Here is a 26925-nt window from a genome sequence, read left to right on the forward strand (position 1 = left end):
TTGCAATGATGTCATAAACTTTATTCGTAAATCATCTCTCTTGACAGAAGTGCAAGCAACACGCAAGTGCAAGTCACATCAGTTGCACGCAGCTTCCTCGTCACACGTGCACACAGAGGAAGGCTTCCACAACCATCTCCTGACAGACGTACAGGTTTTGAGCGTTCAATGACACATCCGAGGCATGTTGTCGGCTTACTCGGTGCCACCTCTGCCGGCTACGTAACGAGGGGTGCCATCCTCGGCGCCGGTCCGTGTTTGATGCGCTCAAGTCCAACACCAAAAGACAATGGAGCAGTCCTGTCGCACCGCACACTAGCCTCCAAGACGTGCAAAAGAAGCTTGATCTGGAACAGCAGGCTTTTCTCTTTAAGAATTTTAATGCTGCTAACGTCTTTGTATTGCGCGCCGGAATAGATCGCCACTGTGATGCGCCACGTATTTGAAATAAGAAAGCTTTTGGGAGCAGCAGACCCAAAGTGAGCGGATGCTACGTGCAATGCACGTTTTAATCCGAGCCAGCTTTGGGTTTTGCACATGCGCAGTGCCATTGGAAATCAAGAGTGACATAGTCCCCCTTACATCTCCTAGCCATTCACTAAAACTCTTTAACATCACACATCAGTCTCCGAGCTGCCTGTGAAAAGGAAAGCCATTCTCGGAGCAGCAAGTGCAATTATTGTTGGTTTCTTTGAGAAATCACATGGCCTTCGTAGTATGCACCGGAATTGCCACTGCGATACACCACACATACAATATTAGGGAGTTTTCAGAAATCGCAGACCCACCATTATTGAATGCTATCCACATGCACGTAAAATACCCGCAGTCATCATTGGGTTTTGCGCATGCTCAGTTCGACTGGCCATACTTTTTGAGAAAACGAGGTCCCCTTTGCATATCCTTGCCGCTCGCACTTGCCATTCTCTAAAACCCCTTAGAAGTGAAACACACCACGGGCTGTGTTCACACTGTTGCATTGACCTGCTTGCAAGTGAACTTATATTAATTAGACGCTTAATTTTGGACAGAAGTGATCACGTCTTATGGGGGAACACTGTTTACAGCAATATGTAAGGTAAACTACTGGCAGTCCAAACAACAGACTATGAGAGAATTATTCAAACTTTCATATTTACAGATATCTCACTAAAATTTGCAGCAAAAGAACGAAAACAAAAAGCATACACACTTGAGCAGTGTCTAGAACACAAATGTATTTTTCTCTTTCTGACAGATGTTCATTGCATGTCCTGACCGATGAAACCTGCAGTTTTGGAAGCACACAGGAAGTTTTAGAAATAGTGAAAATAGCGAACTTAGCATCTGCATTGCCATCTCAATGGAGTTTCCACTAATATACGGCAAACTTTTGACTCGTTAAGAGGAAGGAATGATCCTTTAGCACACTGCAATTTGTTTCTCTGAATTTCACCAGAAATTTTATCCGTGCTTATTGTGCACACACAAATCCTTGGCAGATTCTGGCTGTTCTTGTGCGTTACATTAGTAAATGAAAAGTGAACTGCGGTGCCCTTTAACAATATATTTGTGACAATACATTTGATGACTGTCTATGCAACTCCTAATGGCATAATTTGTAAAGCATGGATGTTATTTTAAAACATATTCAATAACGATGCTGCTATCCATGCAAAACAAGCATTTTGTATCTGCCTTTCTCAAATGTATATTTGCAGGCCTTTAAGGTAATCATTAAAAATACTTGGGAGTCTTTATTGCCGCAATTTTTCACAGCAGATTCATGATCCCTGTTAGTGGATTTTGACAACTGTTTCAATGGAATCCATTGTAGAAAAAAAAACAATGTCAACATTGGTCAGTTTATGCTATCTGCAGTATGAACGGAATGACTCGGGGCTAGTTTGGGTTTATAGAATGCACGGGCCCTGTCGGCCGCAAACTGGGCATGCCAAGTCTCTGCTACTTCCAAAAACTCCCTCGCATCAACGTGACCACCACGTCCGGTTCACTCCCAGACCCTTCTAAGCAGCAAGCCGACTGCGCCAGATGGCCCCGACTCGTCACAAAATGCACAGGAGGTTGTTCTCAATTCTTTTCAAGAAGCAGACGCTCTTCGTCGTGAGTACCTTGTGGCTCGCGCAACACCGGTCCTGCAGCGTTGCGCGAAAAAAAAATAAAGCAAGGGAGGAGGGTAGGAGATAGTGAAACAAGCTCTCTCTTTCTCTCACTCTCTTTCAAAGAGAGGGCAGTCGGAGAGAGAGAAAAACAAAAAGTAATACAATCCGGGGGAGGCGAAAGAAGAAAACCTCTGCAAGGCCCAAGTAAGCACAATGTGTGCCACCAGAGTAAGCCCAACGTGGGGCCTACCTGGGCAGCATGGCCCGACATTGGCCCGGCGTGGGGCTTACGTCGGCTTAGCATCAACAGCTACGTTGGAGCATTCAAATACTGCAGCCCTCTTAAATGCTTCCTTTCGTTTGCGCAAACCGGCACTCTCGCGCCTGACCAGTGACGGGAGCCCGCGGGAGGGACGACAAGAAAGGCATCGGCACGCGATTCTTCGGCCATTTCTGCCTCTCGGAAGTGTCTTACCTACTAGTGTATGGCACCTGGCCAGAGTTATGTACAGTCACTGTATACGTTATATTTATAATATATATAATATTTATATATATATATGTATGTATACATACACAGTCCTAGCCCTCCCCCCCCCAATGTTGCGGGGTGCAAACAGAAGCACACACGATACAAAGAAAAACTTGACCGCGCAAAACATGCGGCAGAATCCATTTGGCGACTCTGAACGAGTGCACTGTGCGTCGCACGCTCTACGGGAAAGAGACAAAAAGAATTAAAACGGGGCGTAGGCAACGATACGAAATGCCAAGACTCCATTAGAACCAGAGGTGGCATTTCTTTACCAGAATGCAAAGGCTTTGTGTGCCTTCCTGCCACTTGGATATTATTCCACATGCTTGCCCAAAGTGTCCGTGAAATGGACACGTGCACACACGCAGATGCATTCGCGCGCTTGTATTTCACATGAAACCTAATAGAAGGTTTTTTCGAGAACGCCTTGCTTCCAGACATAGGTTGGACACGAGAAATGCTGCAGGTCATTATTTTAGGTTTCACCGGCACATGAACGAACACACAGGCCTACTGCAGAGTCCAAGCTGACGCTTTAGCTTAGCGCAACAGTCTATGTCACTGCAGCACATCGAACTGTAGTTTTACGTCAACTGGCCAATGCGTGGTTGGTTCTTAACAATTCTAGTTCGCCGCCGCTATTCCAACCAACCCGTCAGCTCTGGAGACATCGCTAAAAACCGAACATAAAAAAGTGCACCACAGGGGAAGGCACTTAAAAAGAAATGCGCGTGACAAGTTCCTTTTCTCTTTACGCGCTCACTCGCAAACAATAACATAAGGCAAGTGGCTTTATCGAAACAGATATGCTAACAGACGGGGTGAGGACTTCAAAAAAAAAAAAGAGTCAGCTTGGAAGACTGCCCACAACCACACGCACTTCAGAGAGAGACCCCCTCTCCAACACACACACACGCGCACGCAGCAGTGATCAACTGATCAGAGACTAAGGCACGTAAAACTGCGGGTTCACACATCTCAAAGGTGATGCGCACAAATTGCGGTGACAATGCAACAAGGCGCAATCGGCAAAGAACCGAGGAAGCGACAGGTAACATTCACACTCGGGATCAAAAAACGAGGCAGGCTAAGCCTCCAACGTCACAGTTAAAAGCCAGAGCCTTCGATTCACGTTCGGCCAGTTCAGATGGCCGGAAGGAGTTTGTCATCGCTGAACTGCCTGTATTGGTGTATCCACACGGCGAACGACTCCGCAAACTTCTACAGACACCAATTCCGCAGCCCGTCCGGCTGCGAAAAGCATCCAGATGACGGACGAGACAAGAAAATAACAACGCCTGAAAGTGGCTGCTGCCCCCTCCAGATCCGTTGTCACAGTGCACTGTTTGGGCCAGTTAGTTTCCAAACGATGCTTGTATTTGCTTTAAATTTGTGTCATGGTGCTTAGACAGCAAAGGATTCCCGACCATTCGGCACTGTTTCCGAGATCGACTTTTCAATTTCGATGCCTTAGGCCTAACAATAGAGGCTGCACTAGCTGTACGTGGCCTCCAAGATTTGGCAGCATGCCCAGCTCGATCTCACAGGCCATACATAACGAATATTTATCCTTTGCACAGATGGCACCAGAACCTAAATTTCGGTAACTGAAACTTTGGATTGGCTGTGATAGCGGCTTTCTTACTTTTTAAATTTTGCAGGTACTTCTTTCCTCTAAAACGCTTTTGTTGGTAAAAGGACACTGCTTATTGGCAGACAAAGAAAGCATTCTGGGTTAGGTTAACTTCGTTTGACTGGCAGAATACGGATGCGAGAAATGGCTTGGCATTTCTCGTCTGTGCACACCGTGGACGAGACGTTGCCAACGGCAATCCGTGACGTGGAGTCAGGTGATGCGATGTCTAGCACGGAAAACAAATATTCACTCCATTGTGTGGATACACGATACAACAGCCAGAGGTGACAGTATAAACAAACAAATATAAGGGATATGACCTAGGTGCCAACAAAATAAAAAGAAAGGATCAACTGAACAAGGGGCAACAATGAAGAAAATCATGGCAGGGTAAGAAAATGGCGTGCCCACAAACACACACACTCGCACGTGCCAGTTGTCTCATGATAAAAGTCACCATTTCATAAGAACAGCGTCGTAAACACTAAGGAGCAATAGGCAGGTGATGATTTAGAGAGGAAAAAAAAAACAAATAACCAGCAGTGGCATCAACAGGAAGCCTGTCGTGCCGGCAACGTCAACAAAGAACTTTGGTTGCGATACGGGTGACAAGAGGCGATGCAGAGGAAGAGGAGAAGAGAAATATGAAAGACGGTCTTCACAGAAGGTCGTGCACCAACAAGAAAGAAAGTAAGGTTGGGGGAGCGAGAAGCTTGATGAGGCCACAGGTTGGCACGATGACAGACAATCGTTCCCGCCATGTTTCCAGCACAGGTGGCAAACAGTGGTGCCTAGAATGGAGGCATGCCATCTGCAAAGAAGGAAAAACACAGCACTGGTCATTTTCCTGGCAAAGAAATCAGGAAAGCGTGAGATTTTTAACTCGAGGAGGGTGTGTTGGGAGGCTAGGTGGCGAAACTTTTTTTTTTTCTTAACTGCGCTAAGGACGAGACCTCTGTGTCTCATCCCTAGCGCAGTTGAAGTTCACAGAAAAAGTGAGATTTTTACTTTGTTTAGAAGCATTAATCGAATTTTTTACGTTACTTTTCTTACTTTGACTACACAGAAAGTAGGCGTGCATTTGATTCAGGGGAGGATTAGTGTCTGGGAAATACTGCTAAAGGAATCTGACGTGTTCTGTCATTTTTTTTTGCATCTTTTTTAACTCGACCTGCCGGATATTTTGATCAATTTCATCAATCCCGCCTGGCTCGAATTAATGGAAGTCAACAGCATTACATGGACATTTCAAGATGTAGGATGGTGTGGCGGTTTCATTATAACCCAGCCCCAAGGGAGCAACAAAAAATTTGTGCAGTAAACACTCATTTTAACGAAGTGGACAGGGCAACGAAAGAAACTCGATATAAGGGGTAATTCAACAAAAGAAACCACACCATAAAAGTTTAAAAAGAAGAGCGGAAAATGCACCACTTCGCAGAAGTAATACAGGCGTTAGCGGCACATTTTCAGTTGCAATCGAGCCAGACTGCGATCAAATTTCTCGGTCACAATTGGCTCCTTTGTGCAATCTGCGGGAGGGAGCCAATAGGGTCTTGGTTCGAGTGACTAAGGGCACGGTGGGTGTATGAAAGCGGGGCAGAGTAAAATTTTTCTGTTCCGTTGCGCACTACTTCCACAGCGGCGGTAGCCGCTGACAACACTTAGGTGCAGCACGGATGAAAAGAGCACGCTGATAGTGAAGGTCGCTCGTTCGCTCGGCACAAATTAGCCCTCTAAATGTAACTAAAGGTAGTGACATCCTTTATCCTGCCACCCGAGCCAGCGAGCGACGGCAGGTGAGGAGGTGCGAGGCTTGTCCACATCTCCCTGTTGGTGGAGTGGAGTCGCATGACTGAGCTCACGACAGTTGCTCTTGATCCCGGCGTGTGATCGCAGTGATTCATAGACTCGGTGGTCACAACGATCGGTGTGCTGCGCGGTGCGGTCACCGGGATCAAAAAGAACAAACTCAGAGGGCAAGCGGTGATAAAAGGCACGGGTGGCGTGAAGGAGATGCCAGGAGAGGAGGAATGTCAATACCTTTAGTTTATGCTGGCGAAGAAGAGGGTCGCTTGCTCGCTCGGCATGCAACACTTCTCTCAGCACGAAAGGCACGCCTCTCCATAGTTCGCTCGAAGCTGAGCCGCTTGTCTGTATGCTTAGAGTAGTCCAGTTTAAAACACATGCGTTTGGGTCGGGTCAGGGAGAAATTTCGAATGAAGCAATAATTTGAGTAACTCGGCTTCGTTATGGTGAGGGTTTACTGCATCTGCTTCCAAAGAATCAAAACTTGAAACGAAACTTCTCATTAACCAATGCAATTTCCTGCCGCAAAGCTTTTCTTCCCCTCCGAGAGCCAGCACGTATAAATTTGGCAAACATGCGCCAAGAGGTTTGCAAGGTTTCGTGAAGTGCAGACGCTGGCCGCGAAGCAGGTCTTACCAGAACCTCCAAGGGCGTGCTCGGTGACACTGAGACAGAGGGACTCCAGCCGGTTGTTGAGCTCCGGGTCGTTTGCCGATGTGTCGGCTTGCATACGCCCTGCATGTGAGATTTCCCTTCCATTCAGTCTGTCATTCAAGACATACTGCAACAAAACTTCACTTTAGCTGAATCAAACTCATAAATTGGTACGTGCAATAGTCCGTTTCATGCTTAGCAGGCAGCCCTTTGCAAGCTACGAAAGTAATGCAGTCATATAAGTCCAACTTCATGCATTTCGCAGTGTGGTTGTTATTGATCTGCAGCACTCTCTATGGATTGACTACTTCATATTGCTACGGAATAGTATTACCGATGACGAAGAGGCGAGCAGTACACAGACGACGACAACGATTGGAGGCTAGTGCGGGCTGTTGCCTCTTGGCCAAGTGCGGCGTATTACGTTGTAAATATACTTGTATATAGCTTTTCATTTGCGTCTTCTTACGTAACATATCTGGTGGAGGTGGACGTTCCCTGTTCCTCGTCACGGAGCTTCGCAGTGGACGGTACGTCGAGCCTAGCTTCATGGCTCCCGGCGATGACAATTCGACTCAGCCGCCTCCGACCCCTCCTGCCACTTCGACGACCTACATCTCTCTCCCTGCTCCTCGTGATCCTGCCGTATTCTCGGGCAAAGATGGGGACGACGTCGACGACTGGATCAGCCTGTATGAACACGTCAGCCGCAATAACCGGTGGGACCCTACTATCATGCTCGCCAACGTAGTCTTTTACCTCGGTGGCACACCTCGAGTTTGGTTTCGGACGCACGAAGAGGAGCTCACCAGTTGGGATTCGTTCAAGCAAAAGCTCCGAGACTTGTTCGGCAACCCCTACGGTCACAAACTTGCCGCGCAGAAGGCGCTTTCCGGCCGTGTGCAGACGTCAACAGAGCCCTATGTCACGTACATTCAGGACGTCCTGGCTCTGTGCCGCAAAGTTGATGCACACATGCCTCAGTCAGACAAGGTATCCCACATCCTCAAAGGCATTGCCGATGACGCCTTCAACTTGCTCGTGTTCAACAACGTCGCGACGGTGGATGCTGTTATCAAAGAGTGCCGCCGCCTGGAACTCGCTAAAAGCAGACGTATCGATCAGCAGTTTGCCCGTTTGCCCAACACCCCAGCGACTTCTTCCTGTGCCGACGCTCCTCGTCCCAACAACACCGGCGATATTACCAAGATCGTTCGGCGTGAGATTGAGGCCGCCTATCCGGCTGCCTTCGACTCCAGCCCCACCAACGCACCGGCAGTCACGGTTTCCCTGATCCAGGCAGTTGTCCGCCAGGAGTTCGAAAACATGGGCCTTCACACCATCTGCTCGGCCCATCACCCTGATACCCATCCGGCTTCTTTGATTCCGCCCCGTCCCGCATCGTCTTACCCACCACGTTTCCGCAACCCAGCTGAATTGCGCACTGCTGACGACAAGCCCATTTGTTTTCACTGCCGTCGCATCGGGCACATTTCTCGGCACTGTCGAAGTCACTGGACTTCCCCGACCCGGTCTGCTTATACTGCCTATTCTCGCCCCTCGGGTGGCCCTTCTCGTCCTTATGCCGCACGCTCCGATAATGCCGCCACTGACTCTCCTGCGCCGAACCGCCCCTATTCTCGTTCACCTTCGCCCCAAGGACGACAATCTCGCTCTCCCCAGCCCCGTCGCTCCTTTTCGCCGACTCCCTTCGGACGCCGCTCCCAGCCGGAAAACTGAATGATGCAGCGCCTCGAGGTGACGCTGCATTGCTCCCTACGCCGCCAAATCCTCCACTGACGTTGCCCACTCATCTGAACCTTCTTGACGTGCAAGTCGACGGTGTTCCTGTATCTGCTCTTATAGACACTGGGGCGCATTTGTCGGTAATGAGCGTGGACTTTCGTACCCGCCTGAAAAAAATAATCACACCCGCCACGACGCTTGTTGTCCGTGTCGCCGATGGCGGAACAGCCCCCGTAATTGGTATGTGTGCCGCCCGCGTCTCCTTCGCCGATCGCTCAACAGTCGTGCTATTCACGGTCATCGCCCACTGTCCCCATGACATCATCCTCGGCTTAGACTTCCTCTCCGCAAATTCTGCTCTCATTGATTGTTCCGCCAGTACTCTCCGCCTTGACCTGCCTGTTCTGGATCCCGCTGAACCACACCCCAGTCGCCTCAGTTCCGTCGACTTTGTTCGCTTGCCACCTACGGCACTGACTTACGTTGACCTAGTGTCATCCCCACCAGTGCCCGACGGTCACTATATCGCGGCTCCTATACAAGACGTCCTCCTTACACACGGGATCACGGTACCTCATACCGTTTTATCTATTACGGCTAATTGCGTCTGCCTGCCCGTGGTCAATTTTGGCTTGACGACACAAGTGCTGCCACGCGGGATGTCTCTGGCCCAACTTTGCTCATTCGAAGATCACTCAATAGCATCTATTGAGGTAGACAGCAATTCAGCCGATCCTCCTCTACCATCTCAGTCGACAACTTGCACCATCGCCGACTTACAGAAAATGATTGCGCCCGACATGCCGTCCGAGCATGCTCGTGAGCTCTACCGCGTTCTGCTTTCCTACCACGATATTTTTGACTTTAACGATCGTCCTTTGGCCCAAACTACAACTGTTAAACATCGCATTAATACCGGCGATGCCCCTCCTATTCATCGCCGCCCGTATCGAGTGTCACCGGTTGAGCGTCAAGTTATTCACGCTGAAGTTCGCAAAATGCTTGCCAATAACATCATAGAACCGTCATGTAGTCCATGGGCGTCACCGGTTGTACTGGTAAAAAAGAAGGATGGCTCATGGTGCTTTTGCGTGGATTATCGGCACCTTAACAGGGTTACCAAAAAGGACGTGTATCCCCTACCTCGGATCGATGACGCCCTTGACTGCCTCCATGGTGCTCGCTACTTCTCTTCTATTGACCTCCGCTCCGGCTACTGGCAGATTGCTGTGGACGATCTCGACCGCGAGAAGACTGCTTTTGTAACTCCGGACGGTCTTTATCAATTCAAAGTGATGCCGTTTGGTCTATTTAACGCTCCTGCCATTTTTGAACGCATGATGGACTCCCTCCTTCACGGTTTCAAATGGTCCTGTGCTACTTGGACGACGTCATAGTATTCTCCCCAACGTTCGCTACGCACCTCGAGCGCCTCTCGGCAGTCCTGGACGTTTTTCGTCGCGCCGGTCTGCAACTGAACGCATCGAAGTGCCAATTCGGCCGTCGCCAGATTACCGTCCTTGGGCATCTCGTTGACGCGAACGGAGTGCAACCGGACCCAGGCAAGATCCATGCTGTTACGCACTTTCCTGTTCCGAAGTGTGTCAAGGATGTGCGCAGCTTCATCGGCCTTTGTTCCTACTTCCGCCGTTTCGTGAAAAATTTCGCGGCCATCACTAACCACTAACCGAGCTTTTGAAAAAAGACGCCCCTTTCCAGTGGGGCGATAACGAGGCCTCTGCATTCTCGCATCTAATCGACGTTCTCACAACGCCTCCCGTTCTGGCCCATTTCGATCCTTCTGCGCCTACCGAAGTTCGTACTGATGCCAGCAGTCACGGAATTGGCGCAGTACTGGCACAACGCCAGCGCGGCAACGACCGTGTTATCGCTTACGCCAGCAGGCTCCTCTCACCCGCGGAGCGCAACTATTCCATCACTGAGCGTGAGTGTCTGGCCCTAGTTTGGGCGGTTGCGAAGTTCCGCCCATACTTATATGGCCGACCCTTTTCCGTTATCACAGACCATCACGCGCTTTGTTGGTTATGCTCATTGAAAGACCCTTCAGGAAGACTTGGTCGCTGGGCCTTACGCCTCCAAGAATATTCGTTCTCTGCCACCTACAAATCTGGCCGACTACACAAGGACGCTGACTGCCTGTCTCGCTACCCGGTAGACGAGCCTGACGACGCCGACAGTAGTACCGCCGACGGCATTTTCTCTGTGTCTGCCTTCGCTAACATCGCCGATGAGCAGTACCGAGACCTATCGCTGCGAGTACTCATCGAGCGTCTGCGCTCTACACCTACCGACGCATCCGTTCGCCGATATGTCCTCCAGGGCGGCATTCTGTACCGAAGGAACTTCCTTCCTGACGGATCTGATCTTCTTGTCGTGCCAAAACATCTACGATAGACTGTGCTCTTTGAGATGCATGACGCACCTACTGCAGGACATCTTGGCGTAACCCGCACGTACGACCGCGTCCGCCGCCGCTTCTATTGGCCTGGTCTTGCTCGCTCCGTCCGACAGTATGTTGCTGCCTGCGATACCTGCCAGCGTCGGAAAACACCTCAGGTGCTACCTGCCGGTCATCTCCAGCCGATCACTGTCCCTGTGGAACCGTTCTTTCGTGTTGGATTAGACCTCCTCGGTCCCTTTCCCACGTCATCCTCTGGGAACAAATGGGTAGCCGTCGCAACTGATTACGCCACCCGATACGCTATCACGCGGGCTCTCCCTACCAGTTGCGCCACTGACGTCGCGGACTTTCTCTTGCGTGACATTATCTTACTTCATGGCGCCCCGCGACAGCTGCTCACTGACCGTGGTCGTAACTTCCTCTCGAAAGTTATCGCCGACATTGTACGTTCCTGCTCCACTCAACACAAGCTGACTACCTCATACCATCCTCAAACCAATGGCCTGACAGAGCGGTTAAACCGTACTCTTACCGATATCCTGTCAAAGTACGTTTCCAAGGACCACCGCGACTGAGACATTGCCCTTCCTTACGTCACATTCGCTTATAATTCTTCCCGGCACGACACCGCCGGATTTTCTCCCTTTTATCTGCTCTACGGTCGCGAACCGACCTTGCCCCTTGACACGGCACTTCCTCCTGCTTCGATCTCAACAAGCGAGTATGCGCGCGACGCCATCGCTCTCGCCGACCATGCACGCCAGCTTGCCCATGCTCGACTGACGGACTCGCAAACCACTCAGCAGCGTCAGTACAACGCCCGCCACCGTGACGTACAGTTTTCGCCTGGTGCGCTCGTACTCCTCTGGTCGCCCTCCTGTCACGTCGGACTTTCAGAGAAGCTCCTTTCGCGATACACAGGGCCCTACCGCGTGCTGCGCCAGGTGACGCCTGTGACGTACGAAATTGCCCCTGTGAGCTCAACCTCGTCATCTACTGTGGCACCTAGTGATGTCGTGCACGTCAGTAGGCTCAAGGCCTACTACACTGTTTCCAAGTCCGGCCTTTAGTCGCTCCGGGACGGCGCTTTTGCCGCCGGGGGTAGTGCTACGGAATAGTATTACCGATGACGAAGAGGCGAGCAGTACGAAGACGACGACAACGATTGGAGGCTAGCGCGGGCTGTTGCCTCTTGGCCAAGTGCGGCGTATTACGTTGTAAATATACTTGTATATAGCTTTTCATTTGCGTCTTCTTACGTAACAATATATTGGAACTACAACTACTTGATGTAAGGTTACAGCGAATCTCGTATTTGTGCAGCTTCGTGGTTTCATTTTCGCTCACGAGCAAGCCACTGGTCGCAGAAATATGTCGCTCCTGGGTACCTGCTGGCTACCAAACCGAAACTAGTTTGCAGAAGCAAATGTCACAGTAATTTATTTAGGACGCTCTGATGCACAGCGGCATTTTTTTCTAGGTTTAAAGAGCTTGGACCTTTGTTCGGTGCAAAAAAAAAGTAACAAGTTGTGAACACGTCGGTATTCAGTGATGAGGAAGTGAAGGCGTCGCAAGACTTCCAAATAGTCAGGGGGACCGCCAAGAGATGGCACAAGTGTTGCAGGGGAGACGAGAGGTGTGAACTGTAGTTGCTGGACAGAACACTAGGGGGCACCACTCTGACCAGGCTTTGCTCGGTGCGTCGTGTGTCGACTGGGGGTGAGTGGTCGACAGATGTGGAAACAGGGGCTCATGAATAAAGTGTGTAGTAAAGAGAAACGCAGGATCATCGTTAATCCCAACAACCCCTTTAAGGTGCTTTTCAGCAGTATCCGTAGGCCACATGCCTACTCTTTGCCCCTATAACAGTGCAATTAGGATTTCACGATTCCCAAACTTCACTCGCGAGCCTCGTTCACCGAAAAACGCCACATGTGATTAGACACTCCTTACCATTGTTAGTTGTAGCCTGCTTGTACAGAGAAGCGACCACTGGATTTGGTCGCACGGGAGCAGAGTGAGTCCTCTGGATCTGCACATGTGGCTTGTTCAGGTGCTGTTGATGTAAGAACACGAGCAGAGGAGTCGAATATAAAGGTGCAGCCCAGAGCATGTGATGCAATGAAAATGTTAAAAGTAATGTGGGAGCTGCCGTGTTTATTCGAATATAAGCACAAATGTACGTTGTAACCCCCTACATATTGAACTCGCAGTGAAAAAAAAAAATTTGAATGCAGGTCAACCATAATCTTTTTTTAGAAAAATTAAAAGCTTCAAACATCACACACATTTATTTACTGTAAGCTCGGCTACTAAATCTCGCTATTTGATGCCACAAGCTGCTTCCTCGTCGGAGCTGCCAGAGAAGTCACTCCTTGTCAAGTGCTTTGCAGGTGTACTCAACACTTCAAACAATCTCGTTCACAGAGCCGATGAGTGTGTTGGATATGCAGCAATTCGTAAAGTCAATCTTGATAATCTCGAGACCGAATTTACGGCGTGTGCGACGAAGGAACTCGATAAGCTCAGTAGTAACTTAGATATGTTCGCGAATACAGGTCAACATTCTTTGGTCATGAATATGCGTCAATGGCTCACTTTGGACAAAACTTTAGAAAAAGGAAAAAGGTCAATCCATATTCAAATAAATACAGTAGTGTCATATCATAGCTGTAGCAGCCCAAAAACAAACCTGTTTAACGTTTACAATTGTTGCTCACGAAAGGTCTATTCTGGCCAATCATGATGCTTCGAATGCCTGAGAGCAGTAATGTGCCTTCTCATCTTGACTTGATGCTCAAGTTGCGACACAATGCAACAAAGCCAGTTTGGTGACACATGGGATCTCCCGAGTAGTCTTGATAACCGCAAATAGCTAATAGACAACAGATTAGGAACACATGGAGCTCTTCCATCTCGTTTGCCAGGAGGTGCCGCGCGTTGCTCGATGGGCAGTATTCACATCGGTAGGTGTCTACATCTTTCCCTGGGCACCTCTCATTTTGTCCTTCTACGAGGCAATACAAGCACTTAAGAAAAAACCCCCTTAATTTTATTGCCAGTAACAACCAGCAGTAACTTTATCTCAAAACAAATGTGTTACATACAACATGAGAAGGAGCGTCACAGCTTTCAAGCACCTTTAAAATATTTATTTTACCAACCCCAAAAAGAATGGCGCAAACGAACAGGGATGAGATAGGAAACATAAACGAGCACAGTCTGTGTTTTCTATCTCATCCCTGTTGGTTTGCGCCATTCTTCCTTGAGTATGGTTTACCAACACGCCCAACAGTCTGCACTTCTAATTTTACCAACAACTATTTCAGACAAACGCAGGTGAACCACCACCAAGCACTCATGAAAACGGCAGCTTTTGATAAAGTATTGCACTTGGAATCGCGACTATTCCTTTAGGTTCGTCCCAAGGGCAACAACTTGGCAAACAACGGCCCTCACCTCCTGCAGGCTGGGCCTCTTGATGACCATGGCGAGGGGTCCCCCCAGGGGTCCGCCACCGTTACTGCCACCGGGGCAGTCGACAGAGCCCCCGCCACCGAAAAACACAGCGGGAGGTCGCCCAAGCGGAGGGGCCACTGGGGGTCCACTGGGGCCGGCCAGCCGGCCAAAGTCTGAACCCCCCGCCAGGGGGGGAAGCACTGAGGAGCCCACAGCACACCAGCGACTGCAGCAAAAAGAAACAGAAAACACAAAACAAAAATTAGATTCTGGGCATTTGCATGCGAGAACTACGAGGTGATCATGAAGCACACCATAGTGGCCATCACTGCAATATCAGGACTTGCGATCACCGCAATCAAAGCAACTGTCAAGGCACTAGCAGCGTACAGATACTCGCAGGCTTGTTTCTACATAAACAGCACCAGCAAAATCACATGACTCTGCTCCACCAACAGGGAAGCACGGATAAGCCCAGGACCTCCTAGCCTGCTCTCGCTAGCTGGATTGGGCGGCAAGATCAAAGAATCTTTCAATTTTTACTTTTATTTAGGGGAACCTATTCGGGTGCGGCTGTTGGCACCCACTGGCAGCCAGAATACGAAAGCTACATTTACACGGCCTCTGAGACCAACCACATAACGCCCTGCACTTCACCAGCAATCTTCTGCCGACTCCTGCCAGAGCCAAAGCTGTCAAAGCATGGCGCGATTGCGGTTTTTTTTTTCTGCTTTTAGGGCGACTCGGCGCAAACGTTTGCATGAGTAGCAAAATGGCACGATTGGCGTAGGATTTCAACCCCGGCATGTTGTTGTCACTGGCGCATAGGTAGATCCTGTCAGATCAACTAGGCTGACTGCTGGCGTCTCTCTGTCTCTCCTAAGAATGGGCCAGTCCAGACTTTCATGCCTTTAACAATGCAGGCTCGCCGGTCCACCTTGCCACGCTCAAAGGTGGACCGACGAATGTGCACAGGTGATGACCCGTGCACATTCCTTTCCTTCCAGAACGAAGTCGCCTGAAGAGACTTGACTAAGACATTGGCACTGGGCGTTGGCTGGTCTGCCTCACCACATATCGAGGTGAAAGGCATTGTCGCAAGCGCCAATCAGCCTCCCCAACGATTGCAGGGAAGCGCTCGTCTCTGTGGTGCGACAGCAGTACGACGACCATAAACCAACTAAAAATGTGGCATCTCACAATATCGTAAAAATGTGGCATCGTACGATATCAATATTGTATCGATATCGTATCGAAATCGTATCAATATTGTATCGAAATTGTATCGATATCATATGGTATCTGTGTGTGGTACTGTTTTGTATTCGCTGAAACAAGCTAGCCACACTCACCCAGCTGGGGGCAACCGAGGCCCCTGGGCGACGGGCGTCGCCGCGGAGACGTGGTGGTGGCGGGCGTCGATCGACCGCCGAGGTGGCACGGGGTGCCAGGCCTTGTGCACCTGCTGCCGCCAGGAGAAGAGGCGCCGCTTCTGGGCGGGGCTGAACGCCTCGTGTGCCAGGCACTTGTCCACCAGGGTCACAAACTGGCTGACGCTCTGGTCCTCGGCGCGCACGCTCACCAGCAGACTGCTGCACACTGCACAGGCACGCCACCCCCAAGGAGAGTCCCGTTTCAAACCGTGGCATCTTGAGATGACGAGCGCAGACTTAGCAGGCCATGACAACGAAATTTCGAGTTCTTGCTCATTCAGACAAGTAAACATCGAAACACACCACCACCTCCAATGCATCGGCAAACCAGCTTGATGTATTTAGAGTTACACAAGAACATGTCTTGTACTGTTTGTTTGTTTCTTTAAATTCATGCATTCCTGCAGTACTTCCGGTTACCTGATTTCGCACACGATTGCCCCACTCCCGTCTGTTGCATCTATGGGCCTTCATGGTTATTTAAATAAATAAGTACACTCTTTACGTCTGCGTAATGTCAAGGCTTCATTGCATTGAAATTCAATAAAAAAATTTTGTCGTTCCACCACCCTTACTGATTACCCACCTTTTCCCACCACCCTAGTGAAGAGACCTGGCAGGTCTTCATCCTCCTCGCTGGAAACGTCTGTTGCCGAAGCAGCGGTGCTGCCTTTGCTGGGACTGTGCGCCGGACTTGGCCCACCGCAGGCCGAGTCCAGCGAAGATGGAGGGCTGTCTTCATCCTTCGACCTTGCTCCTTCTTCCTCCGCCGCGGAGGACAGGGCACCTCCACCACCAACGTCGTCGCCGTTGCCGCAAAGACGCGTCACGGCAGAAGTTGACGAGCCGGGCGAGGCCGCCCGGTGAAGTGGCCCTCCACCGTCTTGACCGTCCTCCGCGCGACCCGAGGCCTTCATGGGGGTCTGGAGCATGGCACGGAGCTCGGCCAGGGCTGTGCGGATGTCGCCTTCTTCTTGGAGGCTCTGTTGATGAAAGGATGAGAAACGTGGTCACTAAAAAAACAACTTCTGCAAAATGACAACAATCTTCATGTGATCAGCAAGGTTCCATAAAGGGACACTAAAAAGCTAAATAATTTGAGCTTCAGTAGTAAGCTGCCGTTTCACGAAACCAAAAGGTTGCTCTCACTGCGAAAAGAACGTTAACAAAGAAGGACGTCAAAATGAAAGATGTGTGGCAATGCCACCTTGAAGTTTGCACACCCACTCGCTGTGAACTCATGGAGTCTAATGTCATCTGCTTGAGCCTAATCAACTTTCAATGATAAAGAAAGACTACATAGTATATTGTAAAAAGGCCACAGAATGGGCTTAGACTAAATCTTTCAAGAATATTTACTGAGCTGTAACGGCCCAAATGTGTAAAGATATTTCGAAAACAGTGATGTTGCAGTAACATGTGGTGCTGCAGCTCTGTTGCGAAATTCAGGAAATAGAACTTTGGCCTTTATATTCTCTTCTAAAAATCTAGTAATCTGCCAATCAACCTATTACCGGAAAATTACAGAGAATAGAGTTTCCAAGCAGTACTTAAAATAAACTGACTTAAGTGTTTCTCTTTATTTTTCCTTTAATGGCTTACAGCAAAGAGCTGCTAAGCAGTCCAACTGCAATTCAATTTTTAATAGCACAAAAAGCCTCGTTTCAAAGTGCACATATAGACCCTATATAAGAGCTATCTCTACTGCAAAATCTTGCGTTTGAAATAAGAGTGGATGTTTCACAGAAAGCTCTAAAGAAATAAAGATTTTTTTGTACTGAAATTGGAAAAAATCACTGCCATTCGCGTTTGCCAGAAACGATCCAGAGCCTGGCACACTGAAAACCTGTGCGGCTCCTTCGAATCACTTTTGAGATAAGGCAGTGCCTGCGGTGCGCCGAAAATCTCAGAGGCGATATGCAAGGCTTTGCAACACATCTGTATGCGTCTGCTTAGCTCGTGTCAAGGCTCAACTAAGTGCACGCAATTTTCAAGCGACCACGACAAGCGACAGCGCTGAATAAGAAGTATTGCCATCACGGAGGGCGACGGGTCCCCGCTACTCGTCAAATTGCCGAACAGCCAAAAAATTGTGCGTGTCGCCCGGAAGTCCATGCAGTGACTTTTGCCGGTTACGGCGGTTACCAGATTATTGCGTAACAATATGGCAGCGACCCGTGCGGTTGCTTCAGTCCAAGTTTGCTCTTGCTGCTTGCTCTGTGGTGTGATAGCAGGAAGTAAACGTTAAAGATCAGCCTTCGTTTCATCTCATCTCGCGCTCAGGCCAAAGCATTAGCAATGTTTGGTCGTTGATACTGAAATCAACTGCCTGTTTTGATGCGGTCAGGACTAAGAGGCCAATGATAGCCGCTATAGCGTACCGATTTCCACCTACCAGATGGCGCCACAGCATTGAAAGCTGCCGACATGGAACATATATTTACTGGCAATGAAGTGACGTCATATTAAAGCTATATCTAGAGCTCTCTGGCTATAATGTTCGCCTCATGGCATGGCTGCAATTTTTTATGGGTGTATGACAGTATTTATTGGAACACAATGACAACTTGCCGCCGACTTTGTAGTGACAAATTTCCAACTGATTTGACACTGGTCCACTTGTCGCGTCGCTTGTTGCTGTTGCTTGAACACTGCGTGCATGTGGCTGCCTCTTTAAAGGAAAGTAGACAAATGCTATGCAACAAACGAAAATATGAATTAGTTAATCAGGAGAGAAAGGAAAGTAAATGGCAGTTAACATCCAAGAAAGACAAGGTCTTCTTAGGTGCATTAGTGTACCATGCATTTCGTTGTTTAAGACACCACAACCATCAGGATCGGCCCACATTTTTAGACAGCACTATCTTCGGGATCGGCTCATATTTTTTTTTCTGAGTGAAGTCAAGGTTCAGCTTCTGGTTTTAGATGCGCACAGTCTGAACGAGCTTATCTGTGTTTATTTCAGCCCTTTATGCACTAATTACACTGTTATTATGGCCCCATACATAGTTCTACACTAACTTGGTGCGCCTTTTTCATTCCAAGCTTTACTCAAAACCCTTTTCAGTGTCTTACGTGCACTACAAGTTGTCTGCTGTCACGTTGACCTACTATGCACTAGAAGCCCTCAAGTTGCCTTATTCTGACGAAAGTGGTCAGAAATTGGCAGCCAGATACCCATGTACCACGAATCCCACATCGATCTGAAGACTCCTACGAAGACCTTGTCCTCCAAAAAAAAAGAATAAAGACAAAAACTGCCGCTTCGCTTCAATTTCCTCAATAACACGGCTTGTACGGATCGCATCAGCTGGGACCAGCCCCTGTCCCAACACTACTTCACAAGGTCCTCGCAAAGCTCTGGATCAAGACCTCACCTTCTCCAGCTGACGCAACGTGGCCGGGCGCTCTTTCAGCTTCCGAATGCTAAGCACAATCTTGTGACGTGCTCCTTTAGTCACACTCTTCGAAAGAAAACAGCATCCGGAATGCATGAAACAGAGGAAACGTGTGATGAGCTCAAGAAAAAACAGCAAACACCATCAACAATAAAAAAAAAATTACACAGAACAAACCCACATCCCGTTATCTGCCAAATGAGTAGAGAGCTCGTAAACATGCCAAGTAGTACCACTCCCACTAAAGCTAGACGATTTTAATAGAACATTTTCTGCTCCTTGATCTGCTCGTGCAAGCTCGCTATGCCCGAGCAGCTGAGTGGAGGAAGAATTGATTTTAGCCAAGCATGCAGCGGTCATGTGCAGGCATTTACTGCAACGCCTGGTGGCAGATGATGAGACTACAGTAAAATCGACCCCTCATTCGTTATGTCGAAATTTCGTGAAGCTGAAATAAGACCTTTTATATATTTTTCTTAAAATACTTCTTTATATTATAAGTGCAGTTGCCGACGGGATTTTCTTTCATGAAAAGAGCTGTAACATTTTCCTAATTATTGTGCAATCAGAAAAAAATGAACTTCAATAAGGATGTAGGAAACCATTTTGCTGAATTTGAGATTCAGCGACCACAGATGCCATTTCATGTGGTGTCAACAATCTCTTTACATCAGCAGTAGGGAGCAATGCCCACGAAGCTTTCGCATCCACTCCGTCGCCGCAGCTGCTAGCGTCCCCACAGTGTGACGACACTGTGAGCCATCTTCGCTCGGCCATAATTACACTCACCGCAGATTACCTCTAAAATATAGGTCCGAGCTGTGCTTAGTTTTAGTTCAGCGTAACAGCAAACATAGCAGATTAGGGGCACAGAAGTGTACATGCACAAAGCCCTAAACAATTTAAAGCGTTCAGCATACACTCGCTAATTCTCAGTTTTAACCTTACTGCATTCGCATGGTTTATGTAAAAATATGACGGCGGTCCTGGCCGCCCGCTTCGAACTGAATTTGGCGTGGCTTTTGTAGAATTCAGTTCATTTGTAGCAAATGACTGTGCAGTGGCCATCGCTTAATCTCTGGCCACTTACACGAAAGGGTATTAGGAACAACCTTACGGATTTTTTAGAGATCGCTTGTCATTTCAAATGCTTCCAGGCCTAATGAGAGAAACTTTCGGGATGGCTGTACCACCTGTCGGCAAAGTCAAGAAATAACCATGACGGCATATGGCCTCCAAGAGGCCGTGGACGACAGGTTTGTACTCATTTTCACTGTGGATCAGCAGACATGGAAAGTACCAGTACAACGCACCCCCAACTTTCATTTCATTGCTGTGCCTCTCACACTTTTCGGACGCACACGCGAAGCTTCACAAATGGCTAGAATCACTTAAGTGCACTATGTATGCGAAATTCAAAGCGTAATCGAATAACATAAGAAAATGAAAGATAGTATAAGATAAGAAAATGAACCAATAACTTCGTTTTTTGCCCTGGATTCCAATATAGTACTGGCTACACACCTAACTGCTAAGTCATTATAATACAGTAGAACCTTGCCGATATGCATTGGGAAAAAAGGGGCCAAGAACTGTGCTAACCAGGAGAACGTACGACCAGAAGTCACTAAAACATTTGGCAGACTAAACTGTAGTTGACATCTATGTTATTATGAAGCACTTTGTGAATTGCTACAGCACGAGACGTCGATGCACACCAAGCTGTTGGCGCCCCAAGTGAGCCAAGACTCGCATTGTCGTTTTTGCGGCTTTGCCAAGCTTACGTTTGCGCTCCTCAAATTCGGCCTGGACCAGCAGATTTTTTGGGCAGGGCGTTATGGCAGGAAGTTTTGACGTGCCCACTCGGCGAGAACCGTTGCGGCATGAGATGTCGACGCACGTCGAGCTGGGGAGGCTCGTGCGACTTGAGACGCACTTTTTTGCATTTCTACTGCGTAGTGTTTTAAGACGAGACGGGAAACCGAAATGAAGTCCAGCTGGTGGGCAACGCCGGAACGCGACGCCGCCAGAGCGAAACATGACACTCATTTTGCGCTGCCTGCAACAGGGAACGGCAGCACGTTTGGGTTTTCGTGTTTTAAGAGCATGCAGTACGCTTCCAATGGCACTACACCACATGTGCTGTGGAATATATAGGTGAAGGTACTTATAGCAATGGGGTTGGTGGCCTCAGCTGTGAATGCAACAAGCGACTACCCGCGAGGAGATCTGCTGGTGGGGAAAGGTAAACAAGCACCTGCGAGCGTTCTTACGCGACATGAACGGGCCAGCACTGTGAGGAAGCTGCTGCGGCGGGCAGCTGCTGTCCTTAATCGCACGCCTCGCGCCTTTCCTTATTTACACAGGGTATAGCAGCCAGGAAACGTATCGTACGATCGCCGTTTAGCGACATACTGACTGTTCCTGTCGGAAGGTTGAGTTTTCTGGGACCACATAACTGGTAAAAAAGAAGCATAATTGTCTTGGATTGCTTCTTTTTTTGTGTGTGTGTGCTCACCATCGCGAACATTGGCACTGGGAAATCGTGCGAAACGGGATCGTATCAACAAGGTTCTACTGTACTACAGACAGCGACAACCTCAGACTGATATGGCAAGTACACCACTGTCAATCTTAAAAGAGAATAGATGCTCCAGCAAATTATGTTCACTCATTGCAGAAACACGGGGCAGGGCCGAAATTCTTTCAAAATCAGCATCCCTCTGGACATTTCATCGAGTGCAAAGGCAGGCACGCCGTGATTTCGTGGGCAGAAGCTCGTACTGAATTCTTAGGTTACCACTGAGTCAGTAGTTTTGATATGTTAGAGGTGGCTTAATAACATGGAAAATGGTCTTGCCACATAGGTTTAAGGAAGAGAGGCTGTCCATACTATTCAAGTGCGAAGCAAAAGGGTGCAGCTGGACAAAAAAAAAGAACAAAATAAGACATCTCCTGCACCTGGGCCTCCAGTTTCTCCTCCGTGAGGTTCATCATCTCCTCGTAGCTCATGCTGGCGAACAGGTAGGCATACTTGTGCAATCGGAGGCTCTTGAGCCAGCTGGGCACATCTGCAAACAAGCACACGCACCAGCAGAGCTATGAAGCTACCGTGGCGCTTGCAAACCGTGCGCACATTTAAGGGCCAACTGAAACGAAATTTCGATCTGGCTAAATCGGTTACAAGTGTGCAGCACACATACTACTCGAGTAATCTCGATGCGAAGCTGCCGGTCTAGTAATTGTCGATTTTCTTAACTTACAATTAAATTCTGGGGTTTTACGTGCCAGAACCATTAGGTGATCATAAGGCACGCCAAAGCGGGGGCATCCGGATTAATTTGGACCAAATTTCAATCTGGCTAAATCGGTTACAAATGTGCAGCACACATACTACTCGAGTGATCCGGATGCGAAGTTGCTGGTCTAGTAATTGTAGATTTTGTTAGTTTACATTTAAATTCTGGAGTTTTACGTGCCACAGCCAATAGGTGATCGTGAGGCAAGCTGAGGCACGCCGCAGTGGTGGGACCCCAGATCATTTTGGACCACCTGGGTTTCTTTTAACATGCATCCCAATGCACAGAACATGGGCATTATTGCCTTTTGCCCCCATCGAAATGCAACTGCCATGTGGCTACCTCGAGCTTAGCAGTTCCAACTCTATAGCCACTACGTCACCGTGGCAGGTGTCTATTTTCTCATGATCCAGCCTTTGTAGAGTGCCTAAGCAGAAGACACAGGCACCTGGTGGTTAGCAGATGTGAAGTGAATGCAGACCATGCCATCCAAGATTTTTGGTGCGCCTTAGGCACTAGACAAACTTGCAAAATCGTGCTGGACCGTCACGCTGGTTCTCAATGTTCAAGGTGTTCTATCATTTTTCAAGGCACTGTTTCATTCTTAAAAATCCTTTTCGCCCAGTTTCGTTATTAAAATGCCTATTTCTGCTAGCTTATCTTAAGGCGTCCTTCATATTTTATGCAAAATTTTGCATAGAGGCTTCTTTATACGTGCACTACCTGGAAAAAGACTTTTCACATGACCCAAAATTTCTTTGCAGTAGGTTTAAGAGGAACCGTAAGCTCAGTCCTAAGTCTGATGCCATCTATTCAAACACACGTAAACACAGGAATGCTTTTCCAAGATAACCCCTGGACAGATAAGAAAAATTGCTGCACTTCAGAGAAAAGGTAAAATTCCAGTGACTGCTGGAAACGGAACTTTGATTTAAGAAGTCTGAATTTTCTACTAAAACTGCAAAAAATTGGCATGTCTGAAAAATATAGAAGCACAAATTTTACAAATCATTCACTGTGCCCCAAGAAAAGATATCACAGTTCTGTGAACAGCGTCCGTTAGAACACTCAACACGGACAAATTTTATTTACCCATTCATATTTTATGTGAATTTGGTACAATGTTTACAATGGTTACATTGTTAGCAACAGCCCTGCTCACATATTTGCATTGTATTAAAGAGCCATGTATAACCACATCAATTTTGCCTGCTTTAGATTTACTATAAGAAGCAATTTACAGAATGATGAGATCACTTTTCATTGCTTAGTTATGGAGTTGTAAACTTGATAGCTTCGTTTCCTGAAAATTTGTTACCCTCACAATGATGTTTATTTTAAAAGGTTTACAACCTAGATCGAAAATCTCCTTTATACAGTTACTAGATTTAAATTTTTTTTATTAATACAACAAACCTCATTAAATTTGGTGCAGTGGTTGCCGAGAAAGACTATTTCTCCTTTCCCATGTATTAAAATGGGAGCCCCCGAGCTAAAGCTTCCTCCCGAGCAGTGAATGTAACACCAACTTCCTGAACAAGAAAAATTGTCATCACCCAAAAATACCACAAAGCTTTATTGGAAATCCTTTCCAATGGGGTTACCTTTGTACCTTCTTGCTGCTCAGGTGGATGACAATACTCCTGTTTCACGAAAACTTGCTCCACCTTGTGGATTTCAGCAGAAACTAATTTGCCATACCATCAAAGCATAAAAACGAACAAACCTTTTTAAAAATCTGCAACTTAGTAAGTCACAATGTGGTGCTAAGCAGCAACAAGCACTTCAATTTCCTTTCCACTGTATTCATACTTGCCAAGTTCCACCACATTTCAGTTTACAAAGCACTGTTTTACATCAAAAATTGTAGAACATGAAGGAACAGAAACAAGGTGGAATGCGAACAATATTTTGCTTACTTTAGTTGTAAAGGCCCACTTATCAGGCTGCTTTAGGAAGAATGTGTTGGATGGAAACGCGTTCTTAAAGGTAGTTGCTACTTCAGTTTTTCCAAAGACTTATCCAGAAAATTTGCACTATTATCCTGAATGGAAACTTAGGTTATGTGTAACTGCCTTTAAAAACTTCTGTGTGCCCTTCCACAATGCTGCCTTTTAACTTCCTTAATGATCTTTTACGCATTTCTACCTGCAATGGCACACTTCCTGAAACCTTCAGGGTTGCTTTCAATATATGCCCAAGATTTGCACTTATACAGTCAACTTAGGTGAATCTCTCAAAAGACCAGACATTTCTGTTTCTGTTAGCGAGACCCTAACAAAACACAGACCAAAACAGAACTACGCCGGATTGCACAGACAGACAGATGTGTACTCAAAGCCACGATTATGACCAGGTTGGTAGTGTCATTTCGCAAGGCCTCAGTCTGTAGACAGCAGCTAGACAAAGTAGACAGCAGCATATAATGAGTTATGAGTGCCCTCCAAGTACCACTGTAGGCGTCTTTTCTCTCTGCCCTCTTACCCGAGGAGCCCAAGACGTTTACATTCGCCAAAGGGCACGTCTGAATTGGGAGGTGTTCAAGATGCACCGAGAACCTTGCGGACCAATCAATGTTTTGAGGTAGCAGCTAACTAACTGCCCAAGCTTGGATTATCCTTTAATCGATTGTGCTTCTTACAACCTTCAAGCTACCCTCCACACTACCTTATGTGCATTAACTTCCAATGCCATCTTTTCGGTACACTTAAATTGCCATACCACTAAAGGACTCGGCAATCACCCCCACCGTTCAGCTTCACCACCAGCGTTCAGCTCAGCATGCAGTTTGTAACCCCAACGCTACAACACAAGACATTATATATGAACTCATTGCGCATGTTGAACAAGTATCTGACACCCCTACTGCACAATGTACTAGGCAAGTTTCAGAATAAAGAGAGCAAAGGTTTGGCATGCACTAATAGGCCTTTATTACTTGCAATAATGGCTACCACCCATACAGAAGTGGGCTTCCCTACAAGTCCCCTTATAATGGAGAAGCTAGCTTTAGCAAAGGCGCCCAAGTTGCCACGCATATTGCAAACACCTTCAAAATGATATAGAGCTTCATGAATGTAGACGTGACCTGTAACGTGTTTTGACAGTATGCCTTGGCATGTAAATGTGCTTACAACACCAGCTATATCGCCTGTCCACCTAATGTGCAAATTACAATGACGAACCTGTGAACTGCCCCCTTTTTTTTTTTCTAAACACTTGGTTCACATTTTTGGCTGTGTTCACACCAGCCTTGGCCAAAGTTAGCACCAAGCTGCTCAGAGCAAGCAGCGCATCCACAGGACGCGTTGCAAAACGAGACTTCGTGGCACAAACAAAGCATGCAAAAGACGACGCACGCTACAAACACGAAAACGCTCAGACAGGCGCATGCACCAGTGAGACAAAGAGAGGTGGCAAGGTTGTCAAGTACCGCAAAGGCACTTGCCCTTCATGCCAGAGCCATCGAGGTTGAAACCTAGCTGGCCCAGGTCCTCAGTTCCGTGACCCTCGGAACCCGAGGATGCCCCGCTGCTCTGGGGGGACAGGGGTGGGCCGATGGTTTCTGCTTCGTGTGGAGGGCCAGGGGGCGGGCCGCACCGCCAGTCCACCTGCAAAAAGCAGGAGCAAAAGTTAGTACTGTGGCCATGGGCCAGCAAATACAAATGCAATACTGACTTGCATTTCACTATGTCGCCCCCCCCATAAACTCCACCCATACTTGCAAGGTTGCTTTGTTATGCCCCGCCGATCGAGTGAATGAGACTATTCATGCTCCGTATACAACATTAGCGCCAACATCAACGAGCAGGACAGAGCCAAAGAAACAAGTACAACACGGCCAGCGCTTAACAATTACCAATTCACCCAAGTTCACACTTCGTAAACAACATCTGCATCAAATGTCAAGAGGAACCTGACCATCACAACTACTACAGCTGAGTGCAAGTGACGCATCTTTACTGGGTATAATATTAAAGCGAAGATTTCTTTGCCGAGGGGAACATGCTTTGAGGCTGTAGTGGTTGTGCGGTAAAAAGGAGGGCAAGTGTAAAGCACGGCTCTGATTGGCTGGCTGCTTCAGTGATGATGTCGTTGCCACTGCTGTGGAAGCACAGCTGCATTCGGCGAGGGCGGAAAGAACACACCTAAGTGGCATGCATTATGCCGGTGTTCTGGGCTGGCATGTTCATTAACATAATCTACAGAGAAGATGGCTCCATACGGAGCAGCCTATTGGTCAGTGAACAGCAGTGAAAGCTGCTTTAGCCAAACGGTGACAAGCTTGATCGCAGCGAGAGGTGACCAAGGCCACCAAGTAATCAGAACCTTGGCGTGCTTTGGCGATAACCTTCGACGATTCTTGCATATTTTTTCACACTGCCGTATTCAATGTGATGCCGAGTTCAACATCCTTACCAAGCAAAACCTC

At 47.9% G+C, this 26925-nt stretch overlaps 1 protein-coding gene across 5 annotated transcripts in view; it reads right to left on the bottom strand.

Annotated features, from left to right (window-relative positions):
• Window positions 1-26925, bottom strand: part of smg (sterile alpha motif domain containing protein 4 smaug) — a 137270-nt gene continuing 110345 nt past the window's right edge. For 4 of the 5 annotated variants that reach the window (XM_065436670.2, XM_065436671.2, XM_065436667.2 and 1 more), the window contains 9 exons: window positions 25927-26104; window positions 22156-22265; window positions 19174-19260; window positions 16383-16779; window positions 15716-15962; window positions 14364-14589; window positions 12858-12960; window positions 6719-6817; window positions 1-5084 (listed from right to left, as the gene is read on the bottom strand). In XM_065436670.2, the coding sequence (XP_065292742.1) occupies window positions 5065-5084; window positions 6719-6817; window positions 12858-12960; window positions 14364-14589; window positions 15716-15962; window positions 16383-16779; window positions 19174-19260; window positions 22156-22265; window positions 25927-26104 (1467 nt within the window). In that variant the 3' untranslated portion in view covers window positions 1-5064. The remainder of the gene's footprint in view (window positions 5085-6718; window positions 6818-12857; window positions 12961-14363; window positions 14590-15715; window positions 15963-16382; window positions 16780-19173; window positions 19261-22155; window positions 22266-25926; window positions 26105-26925) is intronic. The other variant, XM_065436668.2, reaches the window with a different exon arrangement.

The sequence above is a fragment of the Dermacentor albipictus genome, chromosome 7 (genome assembly GCF_038994185.2).
Source record: "Dermacentor albipictus isolate Rhodes 1998 colony chromosome 7, USDA_Dalb.pri_finalv2, whole genome shotgun sequence".
NCBI classification, from domain to species: Eukaryota; Metazoa; Arthropoda; class Arachnida; order Ixodida; family Ixodidae; genus Dermacentor; species Dermacentor albipictus.